The 18,451-nt window shown below is 29.4% G+C and overlaps 2 protein-coding genes across 3 annotated transcripts; both read right to left on the bottom strand.

Moving 5' to 3' along the window:
* Window positions 1–652: 652 nt before the first annotated feature.
* Window positions 653–6,012, bottom strand: LOC145966255 (queuosine 5'-phosphate N-glycosylase/hydrolase-like). Its single transcript, XM_083090218.1, has 6 exons — window positions 5,445–6,012; window positions 4,498–4,737; window positions 3,757–3,919; window positions 2,376–2,492; window positions 1,647–1,838; window positions 653–1,264 (listed from the first exon to the last, which is right to left on the bottom strand). Exons 1-6 carry the CDS (start codon window positions 5,514–5,516, stop codon window positions 1,020–1,022), a joined length of 1,029 nt encoding a protein of 342 aa, XP_082946344.1. The 5' UTR covers window positions 5,517–6,012; the 3' UTR covers window positions 653–1,019.
* Window positions 6,013–6,632: 620 nt separating this feature from the next.
* Su(var)3-9 (suppressor of variegation 3-9) lies at window positions 6,633–17,455 on the bottom strand. Of its 2 annotated transcripts, XM_083090217.1 has the most exons (9): window positions 17,181–17,420; window positions 16,284–16,347; window positions 16,041–16,151; window positions 8,836–9,069; window positions 8,546–8,704; window positions 8,097–8,326; window positions 7,865–8,009; window positions 7,586–7,755; window positions 6,633–6,978 (listed from the first exon to the last, which is right to left on the bottom strand). In XM_083090217.1, the coding sequence occupies exons 1-9, from the start codon at window positions 17,250–17,252 to the stop codon at window positions 6,742–6,744; spliced, it is 1,422 nt and encodes a 473-aa protein (XP_082946343.1). In that variant the 5' UTR covers window positions 17,253–17,420; the 3' UTR covers window positions 6,633–6,741. The 2 variants fall into 2 exon arrangements, with proteins under 2 accessions (XP_082946343.1, XP_082946342.1); XM_083090216.1 differs by lacking the exons at window positions 6,633–6,978; window positions 7,586–7,755; window positions 7,865–8,009; ... (1 more) ...; window positions 8,546–8,704; window positions 8,836–9,069 and adding an exon at window positions 9,568–14,756 and having other exon boundaries at window positions 17,181–17,455.
* Window positions 17,456–18,451: the final 996 nt, after the last annotated feature.

The following is an 18,451-nucleotide window of genomic DNA, read 5'->3' as shown; positions in this document are numbered from 1 at the left end:
AACCAATGATACCATCTTATGGCCCCCTCGAAACCATAAAACTTTTGTCTGAAACATTTTTCTCTAAAATGCTTTGTTTCCGAAATAATTGCGTGCGTTAATTAAAATGGCTCACCCTGTATATACATATATAAGTTTGTTATACATTGTATATTATTACATGTGATAATATAATATATTATATATTAATTAATTAACATAATTAACATAATAACATAATTAATTATATATTACTATAGCTAAAATAATAAGTATCACATTGTATTTAAATGATTAAAGAAAGTAATTCGACGCATTGCCAATAAGAGAAACAATTATTTTATAATGTAATTAAAGATTTTGCATACGTTTTGTATATTATCATAAAAAATTATATCTATAATTAAATAAATAAATTTATAAAGAAAAAATTTGTTATTCGTGTAATATACGAATTTTGGTTCTGGATTTTTGGATCTGAATTGTTAAAACAAGGATGTTAAACAAGGACAAGAAGAATATACATAATATAAATAAAAACTTGCAATTAAAAGTAATTTTAATATCACACAAGAACAATAGAGAAATCTACAACAAATTTATAGCAAATCAGATTTATTCTATTATACGTGCTAAGAGTAAATAATTAATATAAATGAATACTTGGCCGTATTTTTCTCTCTTTACCATAAAACTCTAATACATGTATATAAACTAATTTCAAAATTTTTTTTCATTTTTTATCATATCCTGATGAAATATCTAATGTTTATAATCTAATGTTTATAATTTTATTTTTATCAGAATGTTAAAAGAAATTATTTATGTATTAGAAAGTCCATTTGTCAATTGATAAAATTGGAATCACTTATGTCGTATTTTTATAGATAGTGGTATAATGGTAAAAAATATTATGTCTCTTTGACAAAAACGGACAAGAATGAAATTATTCTAACACAGTACGTTATTATGATATAAAAGAAATTTACTATTTTCCGCGATCAATAAAATTTGTAAATTTATAACGATACAAAGGACTTCTAATAGTACACACATTTAATATTTGGAAATGGTTGTGTCTTCATCAGTAATTGATCGTATGTTTGTAGATAATCCCACAAGAAATTATTAATTAAAATGAAAAAATTAATTTTTGTTCCACTAATATTTTTCATTTTCCAATCGTGATATATTTTCTGTATTTCATCAGCTAGTGATTTAATAGCGCAGATCGAGACAGTACGTATCTCTATTTCCTCTGTACTCCCGTACTTCAACGGTTCGTCTACAAAAAATATAATATTTTATGTCTATGATACAACAAATCCTCCATATAAAAATTAATTGTAGCAAAGAATATTTAGAAATATTTATGTAATATGTAAAAATGACATAACGTGGGAACATAGCTTGCAATTGTATGAAATCTTCTCTAACAATAATAATAAAAATATAATCTAATTTTTATTTGGATTAATTATATTTATAATTTTATTTATTATATATTTATTATATATTATTATTTTATTAATTATATTTATTATGGCATTTTAAACATCAAGTCTAAAAAATATTTAATTTTCATTCATTGGAAGCACAATTCGTAAATTTGTAAATTAGAATTCTGAACTAAAAATTAAAATTTGCGTTTTTAAAGAATAACTTACTGTTTTCTAATTTGTTCATGAGTTCTGTACTATATTTAAGAAGTTTAAAATGACGAAGAATTTGAGAAACTCGAGAATCGACGAATATCATAGAACGCATCACATTTAGATTATAATCAAAACCGAGTTCGTGTTTCTTAAAACAAACCCATATATCACTTAGCAATATCTGAGCCTTGGTATATAGATCAACTGAAATTAAGTTCAATAAAAACGTCATTATATTATTAATTATCAAATATAATATATAGTACTTAAATCAATTAGTTATAGGGATTAAATTATATCTGTGTATTTACCAATGGAAAACAAATGTAAAAAGTATATATCCATAAAAATTTTTTGTTAAAAATTTATTCTATTTACATTGAACAAATTTCGTGCTTTTATATTGGACCTTGTATAATATAATGTAATATAATAGAGAATTCTATTTATATATAATAGTAATATAATAGAGAGTTGATACTTATATAAGAGTATCAAATATTTTTAAATATTAATCCTAATATAAATATAATTACAGAATAAATTATCATAAAAATCTTTCAAGATATACACAAACTTTAACATGATCTTTCCAAGATACATACAAAATATATGTAAACTTAATACGATTTTGATATTGTTTGAATTTAAAATTTTTTTATGCACACATTCGGACGCTCAACGTAAATCTGCACACACGTATACATGCATATATATTATTACCTTTCAAGCAATATTTACCTTTCTTACCATCATAATATAATGGTGCATCATTATATGATACGAATTCAAGCACAATTAATCCTAACAATTTAAGTGGATCGCGATTACATAATTGGATACATCGAATGAAACTACCTATAACATAATTTATCATATCGATTTTGTCAATTATATTTATCCAGAACCGCTGTTTAATTATATAACTAATGTGTAATATTTATGTAATGTAATCTATTTCATATTACAGAATAAATAAAATTTGAAATAAAAAGTGTTTATTTTTGTATTGTTTAAGTATTTATTGACAATATCTATTTCTCTGCACAGAAAGAGATTTATTTTTATTAATTTTTTCCAATTTTCACATTTTGCGCGACGTTTTATTTTCACTAATAAAACAATATAATAATAATAATAATTGTTATTATTATTATTTTTATTATTATTATTTTTTATAATCATACATGTAAAATGTAAACTTTAAGGGTTATCTATTTTATTTGATTAAAGAATCTGTCTTTCTATCTTCTAAAAAAAAAGAATAATCTAACGAAATATATTACAATGAGCAAACGAAAATATTCCCACACAGCACCAAGTCGTCTAAAAGTACGACTAAAACTGGACATATTTTTGTCAAAGACATCTTTTACTGACATCATTGAATCGACGGAAAGATGGCTAAAAGTTGTCTCATGAATTGAGTTACTTTTTAGTCTTGCCCATATGATGACTAAAAGATGACTTGATTCATTCTATATAGATTATCGATATTCGGTAATAGGAATACTTCAATACACGCAATAAATTGACTATTTCTTCCATTTATCCGCCTAATTTCTAATAATCTGTCTAATATTCTGAATCTCAACAAGGAATCCAGATTATTAAATAAATTATTTTAAATTCAATTTGTCAAAAATTAAACTGATAAACAGTAATGTCAGGAAAAGAATGCAGCTCACACGCATACAACCACTCTGCGTAGCACATGTATGTGGCTCTTTCTGATTGATGTGCGTGAGCAGTATTCTCTCTCTGGCATTACCGCTCGTAAAAGGCAAAAATATGCTTCAGATCTTATATTAATTACTAATTCTTTATATACATTTCGTGATAAATATTAAATACGAGATAAGTTAAGAGTGGCTCGCCACGTAGCGGCAAGCGAAGAAACACGTGCCACATACTATTATGTCTTTTTTATGTCATCTTTTCGACAAAGCGAAAAAATGTCTTTATAGACATCTTTTCGTTTTGTCGAAAAGATAACTTAAAAAAGACATCTTTTCGTTATCTTTTAGTATAATGTGCTGTGTGGGTTATTATTGTATGCTTGGAAAAAATATGCTTTTTTTTTTAATATGCGCGTATAAAATTTTGTTGTGATAACTTGTACCTTGAAATTTTCTCAACAAAACTGTTCCAACTTCATGCAAAATTTCAAGTCTTTCATGTATAAGTGGAATGCTAGTTTCTCCATCATCACTTTTAAAAATATTTTCGAGATTTAATCGTGTTAATTTTGTGTAATATTTTGGATCCCATATTGGCCTATTGTCCTATCGCCAACATTATATATTATATTTTGCAAATATTATAGCGAAAAGACATTTAGATGAGTTTAAATATAACGAGTTTAAAAAATTCAAAATATAACAAAACTATAGACACTGAATTGATTACGAATTATTTTCACTGTATCGTATACTACTATACATTACTAAAACTATTAGCCAATTATTTCAATTCGCGATTTCTAATCAATATAAGTAAAATAATTGTTTTAATTTAATTAAAATAATTTTCATAAAAAATATTTTTTATTATAATTTGTGTATGATTATTTAGTTTTTAAATTTTAGTTTACATATTTTTTAAATTGTTTGAATTTTAATTTACGAATCTTATGTATTTGTTATAAATATATTTGCTTAAAAAGTTTAAATCATAAAATTAAGAAAACATTAAAATTATTAAATATGTAATGCAAACATTGCAAACTAAGAAAAAAAACAACATAAATTATATTATATGTATCAAATTATATTTAACAATAATCCTGAATATAACGACATTAATGTGAGAAAATATTGATATCTATAAATATGTGTCAAAATTAAATAATTATTGTATTTACATCAATCGCTCTTTTGATAGCAGCACACAATGCTTGATATCCAGTTAATTTATTAACTGTCCATTGCTTGGTACCCTTTGGATTCCGGAGCGCAAAATTCATGGTATTCAACACAAATAACCAATCCGCTGCTCTATGATCGTACTTATCCGGATGATAATCTGATGTAAATCGCGACAAATGGTCTGATATTTCATGAATTTCTCCAAACTGATTACTTCTAAACAAATAGCTCTTTATCTACACAAATTAGTTGCAGTATTATTATCAATGTGTGATTTTTTGCAATAGAAACATACAAAAAATTTATTAAAATTTTATTTTAATATAATAATAATTTATATCTATAATAATAATTTATATTCTCAAATTTTTTGTTACTTGACGATGAATGAAATAAAATGAAATAAAGTAAGATTAAGTTGCTAGATTTTTCCAAATATTTGAGTTTTAAATCATATACGAGTAAAGATTTGAATATTAAACACGATCGATATATACAGTGACAAAATAAATGTTCTAATATTGTATTATTGAAAATGTAAAGAAAATATGAAAAAAATATAGAATGATTGTTTTTGTAAAATCTTGTTCTTCTGAAAAAAATCAATTTCAAATTTTATAAAAACGTCGTTTTCTTTGTTTATTAATTTTTCTTTTTCTTATTTAAAAAATTACTTATTGTGTCATTAGCTTTCTCTCCGCAATATATTATCCGTACAAAATAAAATTTGTTAAAAATGTACACGATTTTCTTTTTTCTTATGTCTTTCTTTACGATTTCATTTATCGATCATATTGTACATCATGACATTTGAATTCCATTTTAGAGAGAAACCTTGTATTGAATTTTATCAAACTGAATTTTGGTTTGAAAATTTGCAAGCAGATTAGAATGTCGGGAAGTATTCTGTAATTTTTCAAAGAAAGCGTATAAATAAACTCACCTCCCACATTATAGGCTCTATACCTTCTAAACGGAGCTTAACGTCTTTCGAAATTTCAATGATACGTTCCATAATTGTTTCGCCAACCGTTTTAAATTATTAACTGATTAGCGATTAACTCCATGACAGTTTCATGCTCACGATAGAAAATAATAAAAAGTCTGTGTTTATATTTGAAATATCTATCTATATTTACACTTGAAAATTCGTTATCGCGTCATTGCTAGTACTTTATTACGCGCGTTATAATTTACCTTTAAAGTCTACGCCTGCCATTAAAATGTAAAAAAGAATATCGGCTCTTTAGCAGAAATTGTAAATAAATATTTTCTACTTTGCTTATTATTCTCAAGATAGCGCAAATAATGTATTTTTTAATTACATCTTTTTTAAACCTTTTTATTCTATTTTTTACTACTTTTGAGCCTAAAACTTTCCATCCATGATATTAAAACACACAGAACTCTCGAAACAAAATAAAGCAATGATTTTTTTGTCCTTATTGGTCAATTTAAACGCTATTATTCCAGACAGCAGATTTTTTAACGCAATTTTAAAAAACTGTTAAATTCTTAAATGCAAAACTTTATAATGTAAATTTCATCTTATTATTTAAATCAGATTATATATTATATAAAGATAATAAAGATATATAGTAAAATCATAGACGTAGAATACGTCTCTCTATGAATAAAATATAATATAAAAATAATATAATAATAAACATATATTATACTCTCTTTACAAGGAAAAATTTATTAAATTGTTTAAATAAGGCATTAAGTGATTTATTTTAATAAACTTTTCAATTATAAATTTATACATACATATATATGTATGTACATAAAATTAATGAAAACAAAGATTATTTCCTCTCGATAATTAAATTATATATATATATATATATATATATATATATATATATATATATATATATAATTTAATTATCGAGAGGAAATAATCTTTGTTTTCATTAATTTTATGTACATACATATATATGTATGTATAAATTTATAATTGAAAAGTTTATTAAAATATATATATATATATATATATATATATATATATATATTCATATATAATCTAAACATCCAGAAGAATAATCTCTAGATGTTTTCATTAATTTGAGAAATATTTTAATATCTACTTATTTAGAAAACTTTTATGGAATGTTATTTTAGCATAGGATCAAGATAAAATTTTTATTACAAATATTTCATACATGAGGCCAGTTATGGCATTATGAATAATTTGTAGAAATAATGTTTTATTTTTTTGTGAGTTTGGAACACACAACTTATTTTCGGTCCAGAATAGGATCTATCGTTTGACCACCGCAAATCTGTCCCCATCCGATCAGACGCCAATGTTTCTCTACGCGCCTGGATAGTGCAATCTTCTCATCAATCTCCGTGCAAACCGGATTCGTCAAGCTAATTTTCGCTAAATCGGCACGAGTAGCCAATACTCTGCCACCGGTGCTTAACGATCCAATATTTACTAACAATACTTCTCCCCGTGACAATTTCGGTACCTATAACGTCAACGAGATATTTATGTAATAAAAAATAATTTTGAAATAAAAAATAATTTTAATTTCAAATAAAACAAGCATAATTTTAAGGAAAAACAAAGTTATACCTTTTTAAAACTATATATTATGTTGTACACAATATTATATGTATTATTAAGATTTTTCTTACACAACAAATCTATATATATTTTTTTAATTAAAATTATATTATAAAATCTTAGTTCTATTGCAATAATTTGTAGGCTATAAATTTTATTCAATATTTATTTTATGTGTATATATATATATATATATATATATATGCAATAATTTGTAGGCTATAAATTTTATTCAATATTTATTTTATGTGTATATATATATATATATATATATATATATATATATATATATATATATACATATAAACATAAAATAAATATTGAATAAAATTTATAGCCTACAAATTATTGCAATAGAACTAAGATTTTATAATATAATTTTAATTAAAAATATTCTTAATAAAAAAAAATATTCGAAATCATGTGATTGCTTTCAGAGAAGTGAATGTTAATTTTGGAAATGTGATAATATAGATTTTCTATATTGTATAAACTATTAATAGACTTACTCTTGCTCCCTTCTTGTCACCCTCAGTTCTTACGCCCAACAAACGTTTGAGTAGATAATACGAAATTTCCAGTTCGATAAATATTTGTGGCAATGCGCCGACACTTCCAAGAATTTGGCCGACTAGACGATCAGCACGACATAGTGTAGGTTCGATTTTAGTTCCAACACCTTAAAATCATATATGAAATCCCTTTAGGATTGTTCATCAACATGCTGAGATATTATTTATACTAGATCAATTAATAATGCGAACATTTATATACAAAATATTACTTACCTATTAAACCACCTGGTACAGCGAATTGCAGTTCATTCTGTTCGGCGAACAGAGATACAATACGTGAGAATATCGGACGACAAGTCAACTTGCCCTCGCTGTCCTTAGACACCAATCCTGGACGAACTTCAATTTCCATGCCGACCTAAAAAAAAAACTATGATATTTAGGATACATTTGAAACAAACATACATATATTTTGTTTGAAGATATCTAGCTTTATTATTATTACCTTTAATACTCCTCTAAGAATACTACCACCAGCTACGCCGCCCTTTAAGTCGTCTACCTCACAACCTGGTTTATTCACGTCGAAAGATCGAATAACAATCAATCGCGGTTCTGACGTAAAATCTCTCATTGGTACTGGGATTTTCTTTGTAATGTATTCGCAGAGTACTTCAATGTTGTACTTGAGTTGTGCTGAAATCGGTATTATCGGTGCGCCTTCTGCTACAGTACCTGATTTAAAACAAATTATATATGCAAACATAAAATATAAAATATAATTAACTCCTATTAATTTTTTTTAAATAGAAAATATTTATATTTCTGTCAAGTTATGATAATTTTATAAATCCTAATTTGTAATCTGGATTTTATATAAATATGAATTTTGCGAATATGAAAACATTGATTTTACATTGAGAAACAGTATAAATAATGGCAAATAATTAGCACCTTGAATAAATTTCAAAATTTGCTCATATTGCTCTTTTGCTTGCGCTTCTTTGACCAAGTCGATCTTGTTTTGCAAGATGACTATGTGTTTCAGTTTCATAATTTCAATAGCCGCCAAGTGCTCCGATGTTTGGGGTTGCGGACATGACTCGTTACCAGCTGCAATTCAAAAGCTCATTATTCGAAAAAATATTGAAAAACGAGACAATTTGATAAGAATAAGATTAAAATAACATCTATGATAAGAAATAGTTGATGAGAATAAGTTAAAATAATGTTAAATCCTTTACCGATTAAAAGTAAGGCGGCATCCATAACAGCCGCTCCGTTGAGCATAGTTGCCATAAGAATATCGTGTCCAGGACAATCAACGAAGGAGACATGACGAACCAACTGGAATCTCCCAGAACAAACTGGGCGCAAACAAGGGAAGGAATCATCTTTACTAGATCCACCGGATATATAACGTCCCGGTCGGGGACACTTTGGATTTTCGCATTCGTAAATCTTGGCATTTGCATATCCTGAAAAAAGAAGAGCAATTAGATAATAATTTACATTTCTCCTGAATTCGTTTCCTTTTATCTTCTTTTTCGTCGTAAGAGTTTATTATGCAAAAAAAACTGCTCAAGTATGCTATTATTCATCGACGTCTGAAATAAATTTAATATCTTTGTGTGTGAATTGATAATTTTAATTTCCTAATTTAATATCCTATTTTAATACTCCAAATTTAATATTAAATATTCAAAGATGTATATACACATGTATAAAAAAATTTTTTTTAAATATGTCTTTTATGATTTTCTATCTCTTGTAATTTTTTTATTTTTCTAGATTCATTAGAAAAAGTTTATTTTATCTTTATAAAAATTTTTAAATTCAAATTATATAATATATACATTACATTGTATTATCAAAATATTCTTAATTCTCATTTTCACATTTATAGATGTAAAAATAGATGACATATAGATTTTCTTAAAAATAATCTAACTAATATCAAAAGAACGTTACGCTAATTTGCCTCGTGTAAATCTTTATTTCAATTTTATTGACAACAATGACAAATGTATTAGTCTTATAGAATATACGATTTTAATTGGCTATTTTGGTTTTCTAATATCGACTAATAGGCCATTGACATATGTATAAATAGAGTAATTTCATAGCGTTTCGCATGAAAAGACATAACAAAATAATAATTGTAAGTCTTTTATGAATGAAGAAATTAAAGCGACAGATATTTGACACATATATATCTTGAAATAGACCCGAAATGCTGACGACATACAACTGAAAGATAATAATTCATTTCTAATGAGCACAATGTGTATACAAATGTCGACCCTTTACGTTTTAAAGTCAAGCAAAAAAGAAGAAAAAAAGAATACGAAATAACATAAATTTTTATTATTTATAACTACTATTGAAATAATTGTATATGTAATAACAATTGACTTTGTGAACTGTGTGTGTGAACAGAATCATTTCAACTATGTATGTGGTTTTATATGCTAATTATTATATATTGATAAATATTTATAATAAATTTAATATTTATAAGGTATTTATATTTATAAAATAGTGTGTACATACATATATAAACAAAACTGTCATCTTCTTAATTTGATTGGATGCCTCTTTAATTTGCTACAGATTTGTTTGGCACATCTTGTAATATGTGTATATATGTGATAAAACTTTTAATTATAAAAGATCCACGTATATGTTTTTGTTTAGGCAGGAGAGGGGGGATTAAGCACGTTACATAAATAATATATTTCAATTTTGAATGCAAAGGGTCGACTCCTATTACATCAATCTCAAATATTTGATCTTTAGATTCTCTAATGATTTGTAGTAAAAATACTATACAATTTATATAATATAATCGAAAATACGCGTTTCTTCGGAATAAAAATAAAATATTTTTTTTCTTATAATATCGAATTGTATTTTACCAATGAATTTACATATCAATTTGGATGCGTTGAACTTATTTGGAGTCAATCAATCTCTCTCTTTATCCTATAAATATCGCAATAAAAATTATAATGATTATTCCTCCTCACGCAAATTAATAAGTAATATTAGTTATGAATATAAAAGCAAAATAAATATGTTAATAGAAACTATAACTTACAAGATTATAACGATATTATTATATATACGATATTAATATACTAGTGAACACCGAGACATCCTGTGTGCATCAATATGTTCTTAGCGTTTTCATTGTAGCATCTTGTTTTTCAGATGAGAGTAATTCAAACTTGTAGCCTCTCTTGTCATCTAACTTTCGAGACAAAGACGTTGTGCTTTGCATATTTTTTTTCTTTAAATACTTATAACATGAACGGAATCTATTAATATATTTAAAAGCTTTAATAATCGAAATTTTCAGCTTTCTCTGAAAGCTCTCCGATTGAAAAACACTCTCTGCAAAATTAGCACATCTAAAATAATATATATAAATGTACACGCGCGCGAGAAGTATAAACTCATACTCTCCAAAAAAATGAAAACTAAATAAGAAGGAAAATGAAAAACTAACAAGTAATTTTTTTTTGGTCGCATATTGTCTTCTTATACAATACTGTTGCTTTATATAATAAAAGGAGAAATGCGAATTTTTACCCCACGCGTTTATGTTCACTATTGTACAATTAGCTGAGTATAAAAAAATAAGCATAGAACGTATTAAAACAAAACCACAACAAACAGCTTTGTCATACTCTTTCATAACAACTTTCAGTATATTCAAGAAACTCAACATTATTAACTATTAATTAGGTCAGTCAAAAAATTTGACCATCACTTTCGATACTACAAAACTTTGTATGCATCTAAAATAAGTATAATCGTTTCTATATATTATTGTGAAGCTAAAGTCTTTATCTGTCTTCACTTTTTTTGCCTGGAATTAATTCACTTTATTAGTATTTATGCGCAGTATCTGTTCATTGAACAAATATCGAAAGAGTGCACATTTGCATAATATTGTATCAGTCAAGTTTAAATGAAATGTAAATATTTTCATTACAAGCAGTGCTATTCTCAAACGCATACTTATAATGTCATATATCAATCAAGTTTAGATCAAATGTAGATATTTTCATCATAAGCAGTGCTATTATCAAATGCACATTTGTAAAGTTTATAAGGAGATTGCTGTCATTGTTAAAACAATTGGAAATTTTACGGAAAATATTACGGAAAAGTATTAAATATAGAATTTAGACATGATTTCTTAATTTAAAAAATAAATCGCAACATTATGGATCGGAACTTTATCGCTTTTTTGTTTGGTTTATCGAATAAGGATACATTTTTAGAGCGATTAATGACTAGCGACAAAAAGTGGATCGTACAAAAACGTCGTAAAAAAACAGAAATAGAAACAAATAAATAAACTTGACTGGCCTGGCTGATCTAAGTGAAAAGCTGATTTTACACTTTCAGAAGATATGATACTGCCTGTATACAAAAAATTAGGGCTATAAAAATAAAAACCGGATCGAACTTTTTAACTGACCCAATATTTGACAATAATTCGCTTGAGACGTCCATTTAACGAGATGTATTCGCAAATCATTGACAAAATATATAATACAATGAAATATACAATAATAGCATCTTTGAAATGTCTTATATCTAGTTTCCATCTTTTTCTCCTACTTTCCTCAAAGATTTTAAATCAAAAAATTGTTTGATCGTTAAAAAATTGCCTAATTAATTATACAATCAAACTTTTCTATTATTAATACATTGGACCGAATAATCTCTTTCTTTCTTTTTCTTAACATTATCCCTCTATAGTTTCATCGAATATATGCGAAGTGATTTTTACATTCAATATTAAGTGGCAAATAATAAGAAAACTTTTACATCCAGTGGCAAATAATAATAATAAGGAACTAATGCTAAATAATTAAGTATGCAAAACAATATAGAAGTTTTAAGAAATTGACTGTATGAACACGCAGTAATTACACTCGTAACTCTGTTATAATTGTTTACAATCTGTCTACAATTTGAATAAACCTTGCAATTTTATGGGACAATAAAACTAGTCACTTACGATCCTTGAGTTGTTTAAAATATCTCGCTTTGCTGTATAATCCGTATAATATTACTATATAACTCAACTCGAAAACAAAAACTGAATTTGTAAACATAATTAATAAAAAATTTCAAATTATTTGATCGAGTAATAAGATTATTTAATTGAATTACCCTGACTTAAATTAATTAGTCCTAAATTATAATTATTGCCAGCTCGATAATATATACAGGAAAAAAAATTGGCTTAATCAGAGCCAGCATCAATTAAGCCACGTAACTGCCAATTGCAAGCAGACCGTAACGCACACTTCAAGAAGAAACATTGTCTAAAATAAATACCGCCGACATGTCGCCGCGCCGCATTTGCAGAGAGTTCTATTCTTCGAGACATTTTCGGCGTCCTTTTCGTTGTCCAGTGGTTGCTGTTGCATCTTCTCATTACCGCCGCGCGGTGTCTGGCACGTATAGTCAAAAGTGAGCTCCTCGTTCTGCTTAATATCCTTGATGGCAAAGAGCGCGAGATTCGGTAAGTTCGGATCTAGACAATTGATCCAGATCGCGTATACCGCGAGATTTGGATCACACGAGTGATTAATGAAGTGCGAGATATTGCCATACATAGCGGCGTCTACAGTGTACGGGCACTGGCCATCAGTCTCGTTATAATCGAGATCAAAGAGGTACGTACGACCAGTCACGTCGTATTGTTTGCCACGTCTTTCCGCTTCTTCATTGCTGATCACTTCGCCCACGTACTGGATGACAAAGGTGCCCTTCTTGATCGCTCGCAGAGTACGCACACCCCAACCGCGACCGTTATTCGTGCGAAAGATGCACAGTTGCGTATCACTGCCACGTTGCACCACACGATTCGGGCAAGTTAACGCGTCGCAGGCGCAACGTTTGTTGCATTCGTAGATAGGTGTACCGGGAGGGACACGGATCCGACATGCGGACGTATACGGCAACGAAGATACGCCGTTCTGTGCGAAGCAGCAAGATTTCTTACCGGTCTCGCAGCTGTCGCATTCGCAACCGATGGGCGGATCATCTGGTATTATGACACCTGCGCCCGGCAAATAATTGTCGATGTAATAAAAATCCTGAGGTGCACCCTCCAGGTCCACCAGATTCTCCACCCGTATCGTCGGCTTATTTTTCGTGATACTGTTCATCTCATTCTCCCAGTCTTGCAGCGATTCGAGTTGATCGCGCCGCAACTCGAGCAGAAGCATGTACAGGATCTGCTGTTTTATCTTTGTCTCCAGTTTGCTGCCACGAGACGGTTTGTTCAAATAGTGGCGAATCTCTATGTATATACTGTCATCAGCAACGGTGGTAGAGGCAACGGATGTAACATCATCGATCGATATGTCCTTGTATAATAATTGCGCAATAAGAAAGTCCTCGACGTCGCACGTATTTGGATAAAAGTTCGTCTTCGCTTTGAACCGGTTGATCAATTTCTGCCGTTTGTTCTCAAATTCACGCAGCAAATCTTCGCAATTAGTGAGATTGCGCGACGGCTCCCACGTATTGTACTTGATATCCCAGTTCTTCCACTTGATCAAATAGAACGTTTCACTGTTCTTTTCTTGCTTCTGTATAATCCTCTCCACTTCCCAGAGCTTGCTCGTCTGATTGCTGGATGCGGAAGAGGATTTACCGGGTATCGTTAATTCACGATTGTTTTCGCTGTTCTTGATATCATGCAACAACACTCGTACCTCTTTCAGATCGAAGTCGCGGGAAATCAGACTATCATCTCGTGCGGACGATCTGCCGTCAGACGATGATTCTTCATAGTCGGACTGTCGGCCATCGCTACCTGGATCTCTTATATTTCTGTTACGTAAACGAGGACGGCCGTCGTGTGCTTCGAGCGCCTGTTGCGTGATGATTCCTCGTCGCGCTCGCAGACGCTTCGATGATGATGATGCAGAGTGAAATGTATGCCTGTTGGTCAGTCGATGGGATATCGTGTTGCAGCTCTTTGTGTCGATGAGTCTGGACTGCTTGGCGCATGGCGCGTCAATGCTTCCAACAGGGGAGAGGTGTCGTTTATGGTAAACGACCGGCGTTTCGTTATCTATGCTGCCGGGTATATCTGCTGATTCGCTGCTGCTACCGCAATCCACTGCGTCTGCAATGCCAAACATTTAAACAGCGTCATTGTTTCATCTTTCTTTCGTTTCCTTTTTTTTTTATTCGTACGACCACTCTCCCCTTTCTCCCATTTTTCTTTTCCTTATATCTGTTTTTATTTCCATTTTCGCTTTTGTTCTCCTCAAAGTTCCTTTTCACTTTTTTTTTGCGACATCCCGGATAATAGCAATAAATAACACGAGGCTGCCATAATTATTGGTTCCGATTGAATGGTATATAATAGTGACAGCGTATAGAATTCTAATATCTTCTGAAGAGATATCAGATTTTTCATCCTACTCACAGCTCCAAAGATTACAAAAACGTCAAAGATTTTCACATTTGCACATTTGGCATATCTATTTTTCTACCAAAACACATTGCATATTGCATTGCAATTTACATTTTGACAAAAGATATAAAATGTAAATTTTCATGACACAAGTATCATATAAAATATCTATATAAAAAAGTCGCTTAAATAATTTATTACAAATAAATTCCACAAATATACACAATAATATATAACGACGATAGATACAAACATTATGGATATACAGAATGTTATGTAATAATCGCCTAAGTCTCTCATGTACAAGTAGAGCGGGTTAAAATGATAGAGGACTTTCCTACTAAGTTTAACCCGCTCTACCTGCACATGAGAGACTTAAGGGATTATTACATAACACCCTGCATATAAATTAGTACTGGACTATATTAATATAGCGGTTTTTTATATGCTACAGTTTTAATGTTAAATGCTGAAGAAATTAAGTACATTTATGAATAGAAATAAATAGCAAGAGATCATAAATACCATATTTTGAAAATATATCCTATTATTTTAAAGCGAAAAGCAATTTAATGTGTATAATTATATTTGTGTAATTTTAATTGCATGCTTCTCTTTAAAATGTTAATTAATTTTTAATTGTTGCAGTATAAAAATAATACTTACCTTTGTTATCTCAATTTTTTTACACATATTAAAAAAAAGAGAAAAGGACACTTTAAAATTTAATCAAAATGACTGCTCTTAATAACTGAATAATTTGATCATTTGATTATTTGATCATTATAACAATAATCAATAAAATATCTTAATCTATAAAATCACCATTTTACCAAATTCTTTACACATTTGTGTAATAAAATAAACCACCATAAAAATATTTTCACAAAAGCATTTCTAAAGATATATTTTGCAAAATTTTCTTTATATCAAATTAAAAAAATTACAATATATAATGAAAAAATACTCAATATATTTAAATGTACTCACCGAGTTTAATGGTAATATTTCTTTCTAGTTCATTTTTAAAACGAACAGTCTGCACTCCTGAAATAGCTTTTACAATTGTCGATTTTCCATGTGCTACATGCCCAATGGTACCTGTAACAAATTTGTATATTTATGATAAGAAAAATATATATAAATAACATAACATATCAATCTTTATTTTAAAATAAAATATATATTAAAATACACATTAAACTTGAAATATTTAAACTTTTATATACTCACCAATATTAATTGTAGCTTGTCTGCTGATCACCTCACGTGACAATGCAGTTAATTGACTAACATTCTATACAAAATCAAAAAATAAACACATACATTAGTTTTTTAATAATATACCAACAATATTTTGCAACATCAATCAAAATCAATTAAATCTCTTAGGATATTTTCATCACTAATTTTCTAATCTGTAAATATATTTCTCTAATATAGATATAGAAATTTAAAGTAAAAAATTAATTTTTGTCTTTATAATTTACAAATAATATAGAAAAGAATAATTAAATCTAAGATTATATTATAGATATCACAGATTTTTATTAATAATTTTTTGTTAAATAACTTAAAAACTATTATCATTTCAACATTTTTGCGAAGAAGTTAATGGCGTAAATTGCAGATTGTAAATTAAAATTTTTATGTTGTTAATTGATTTAAATCAACGAGATTAATTTTTGGTTTTTGTATATATAATATTTGAAATAAAAGCAGCCAATTATTCCATTTACTATTCACTGTATTATCTACAATAATAAATTGCATACATATATATATCGATCTTAACATACGCCAATCGCATATTTTCTTTCCCGCGAATTTTTTTATCTTCTATTAATGCCTGCACTTTGTGGAAATGCGTTATTCTGCATCTGAATAGGACAAACACTTGAGATGATAATACGCGAACTATATTGCACTTTTCCTCTCTTTTTAAAGAAAATCGTTATGAGTTTGAGTTCACGGTACTTATGGTAAAAAAAGATTATTTTTTCCGATACACATATATATATGTGTATATAAATGAGTCAAGTGTCCGGACGAATCGTATGTCGTGAAAAAAAAAGGTTAAGTGGGCGAGCGCGAATTGACGCGGCGCGAACCATCGCCGTCGAGACTCACGAGTTTCGACAGGTCTTGCTTGTAGAGATTCGGCTGGCCGGTGGTAACACCCAGTCCTTCCTCGCCACCCATCTTTCGCTTCTCTCGATCAGCGATGACCAGTGTGATAGCGTTACGAGGATACGGCCACTCGCGACTTGGCCCGTTCGGTTTAAGAAAATGCCAGAAGACTAAGTGACTCGGTCAACGACTCCGATCGCGACGAGGATAAAATCGCGCCAGCGCCAGCGCGGCGTGCTCAGCTGCTCGCTCTGTCGACTTCCGCAACGAATCGCGTGCTCCTTTGCGATTGGTGGATTCTTTCGCTCGGTGCCCGCCTTAAGGCTTAAGGCCATACACACAAAATTGCATAGCTGCATATGCATAACATAAGACCATATGGACCAATGAGCATCGAATATTATGTTATGTAAGTCAATATGGCGATTTAATACTCGATGCTCATTGGTTCATATGGTCTTATGCTATGCATATGCAGCTATGCAATTTTGTGTGTGATGGCCCTTTGGCCGCTATTAAACCGTAATCACACTACGGGTTGCGGGCTTGGTTGCGGTTGGAATTGACCAATCAGAATAGCCGGCCGACAAATTGCTTTGTTCTGATTGGTCAATTTCAACCGCAACCGAGCCCGCAACCCGTAGTGTGATTACGGCTTTAAGGCTTTCGCACATGAAATTCCATAAGCACGTAAAACATAAGCGTAAGGAAATCGACCAATCACGGTCGAGTTTTGACCCCTTGGAGGGGCTAATACTTGACCGTGATTGGTCGATTTCCTTACGTTTACGTCTTACGTACTTATGGAATTTCATGTGTGATGGTCATTACATTTAGGCCCGGTTGCACCAACGTTATTTTAGCTTTAAGCGAGACTTAAATATATGTATATCTTTATCTTTCTTTCTAAATAAATAGACATATATTTAAGTTTCGCTTAAAGCTAAAATAATGTTGGTGCAACCGGGCCTTATGGCCATCACACATAAAATTCCATAAGCACGTAAAACATAAGCGTAAGAAAATCGACCAATCACGGTCAAGTATTGGTCCCTCGGAGGGGTCAATACTCGACCGTGATTGGTCGATTTTCTTACGCTTATGTTTTACGTGCTTATGGAATTTTATGTGTGATGGCCATTATTACGACAAATTTCCTTAAGCGTATTAATTGGCTGCTTCGGGGCGACGTGTGGTTGAGATAATAAAGCTTTTGCTTGACACATGAAGCCTCGCGGGTTTAAGTCCCGCTGAGGCTAGAAGAATTTATT

Source organism: Camponotus vicinus, unplaced genomic scaffold, assembly GCF_025532165.1.
Source record: "Camponotus vicinus isolate PSW18456_S1 unplaced genomic scaffold, iyCamVici1.0 SCAF_2, whole genome shotgun sequence".
Taxonomy (NCBI): domain Eukaryota; kingdom Metazoa; phylum Arthropoda; class Insecta; order Hymenoptera; family Formicidae; genus Camponotus; species Camponotus vicinus.
The sequence above is the reverse complement of the archived record's forward strand: the minus strand, read 5'-3'. Positions and strand labels throughout refer to the sequence as shown.

Bases quoted from the DNA above. Each gene is read 5' to 3' on its own strand.
- LOC145966255 (XM_083090218.1), bottom strand. From the start codon at position 5,516: ATGGAACGTATCATTGAAATTTCGAAAGACGTTAAGCTCCGTTTAGAA. The intron at 2,493-3,756 runs GTACAAGTTATC...ATTATGTTATAG, and splicing joins TTTGTTGAGAAAATTTCAAG to GTAGTTTCATTCGATGTATC. The intron at 1,265-1,646 runs GTAAGTTATTCT...TATTTTTTGTAG, and splicing joins CATGAACAAATTAGAAAACA to ACGAACCGTTGAAGTACGGG.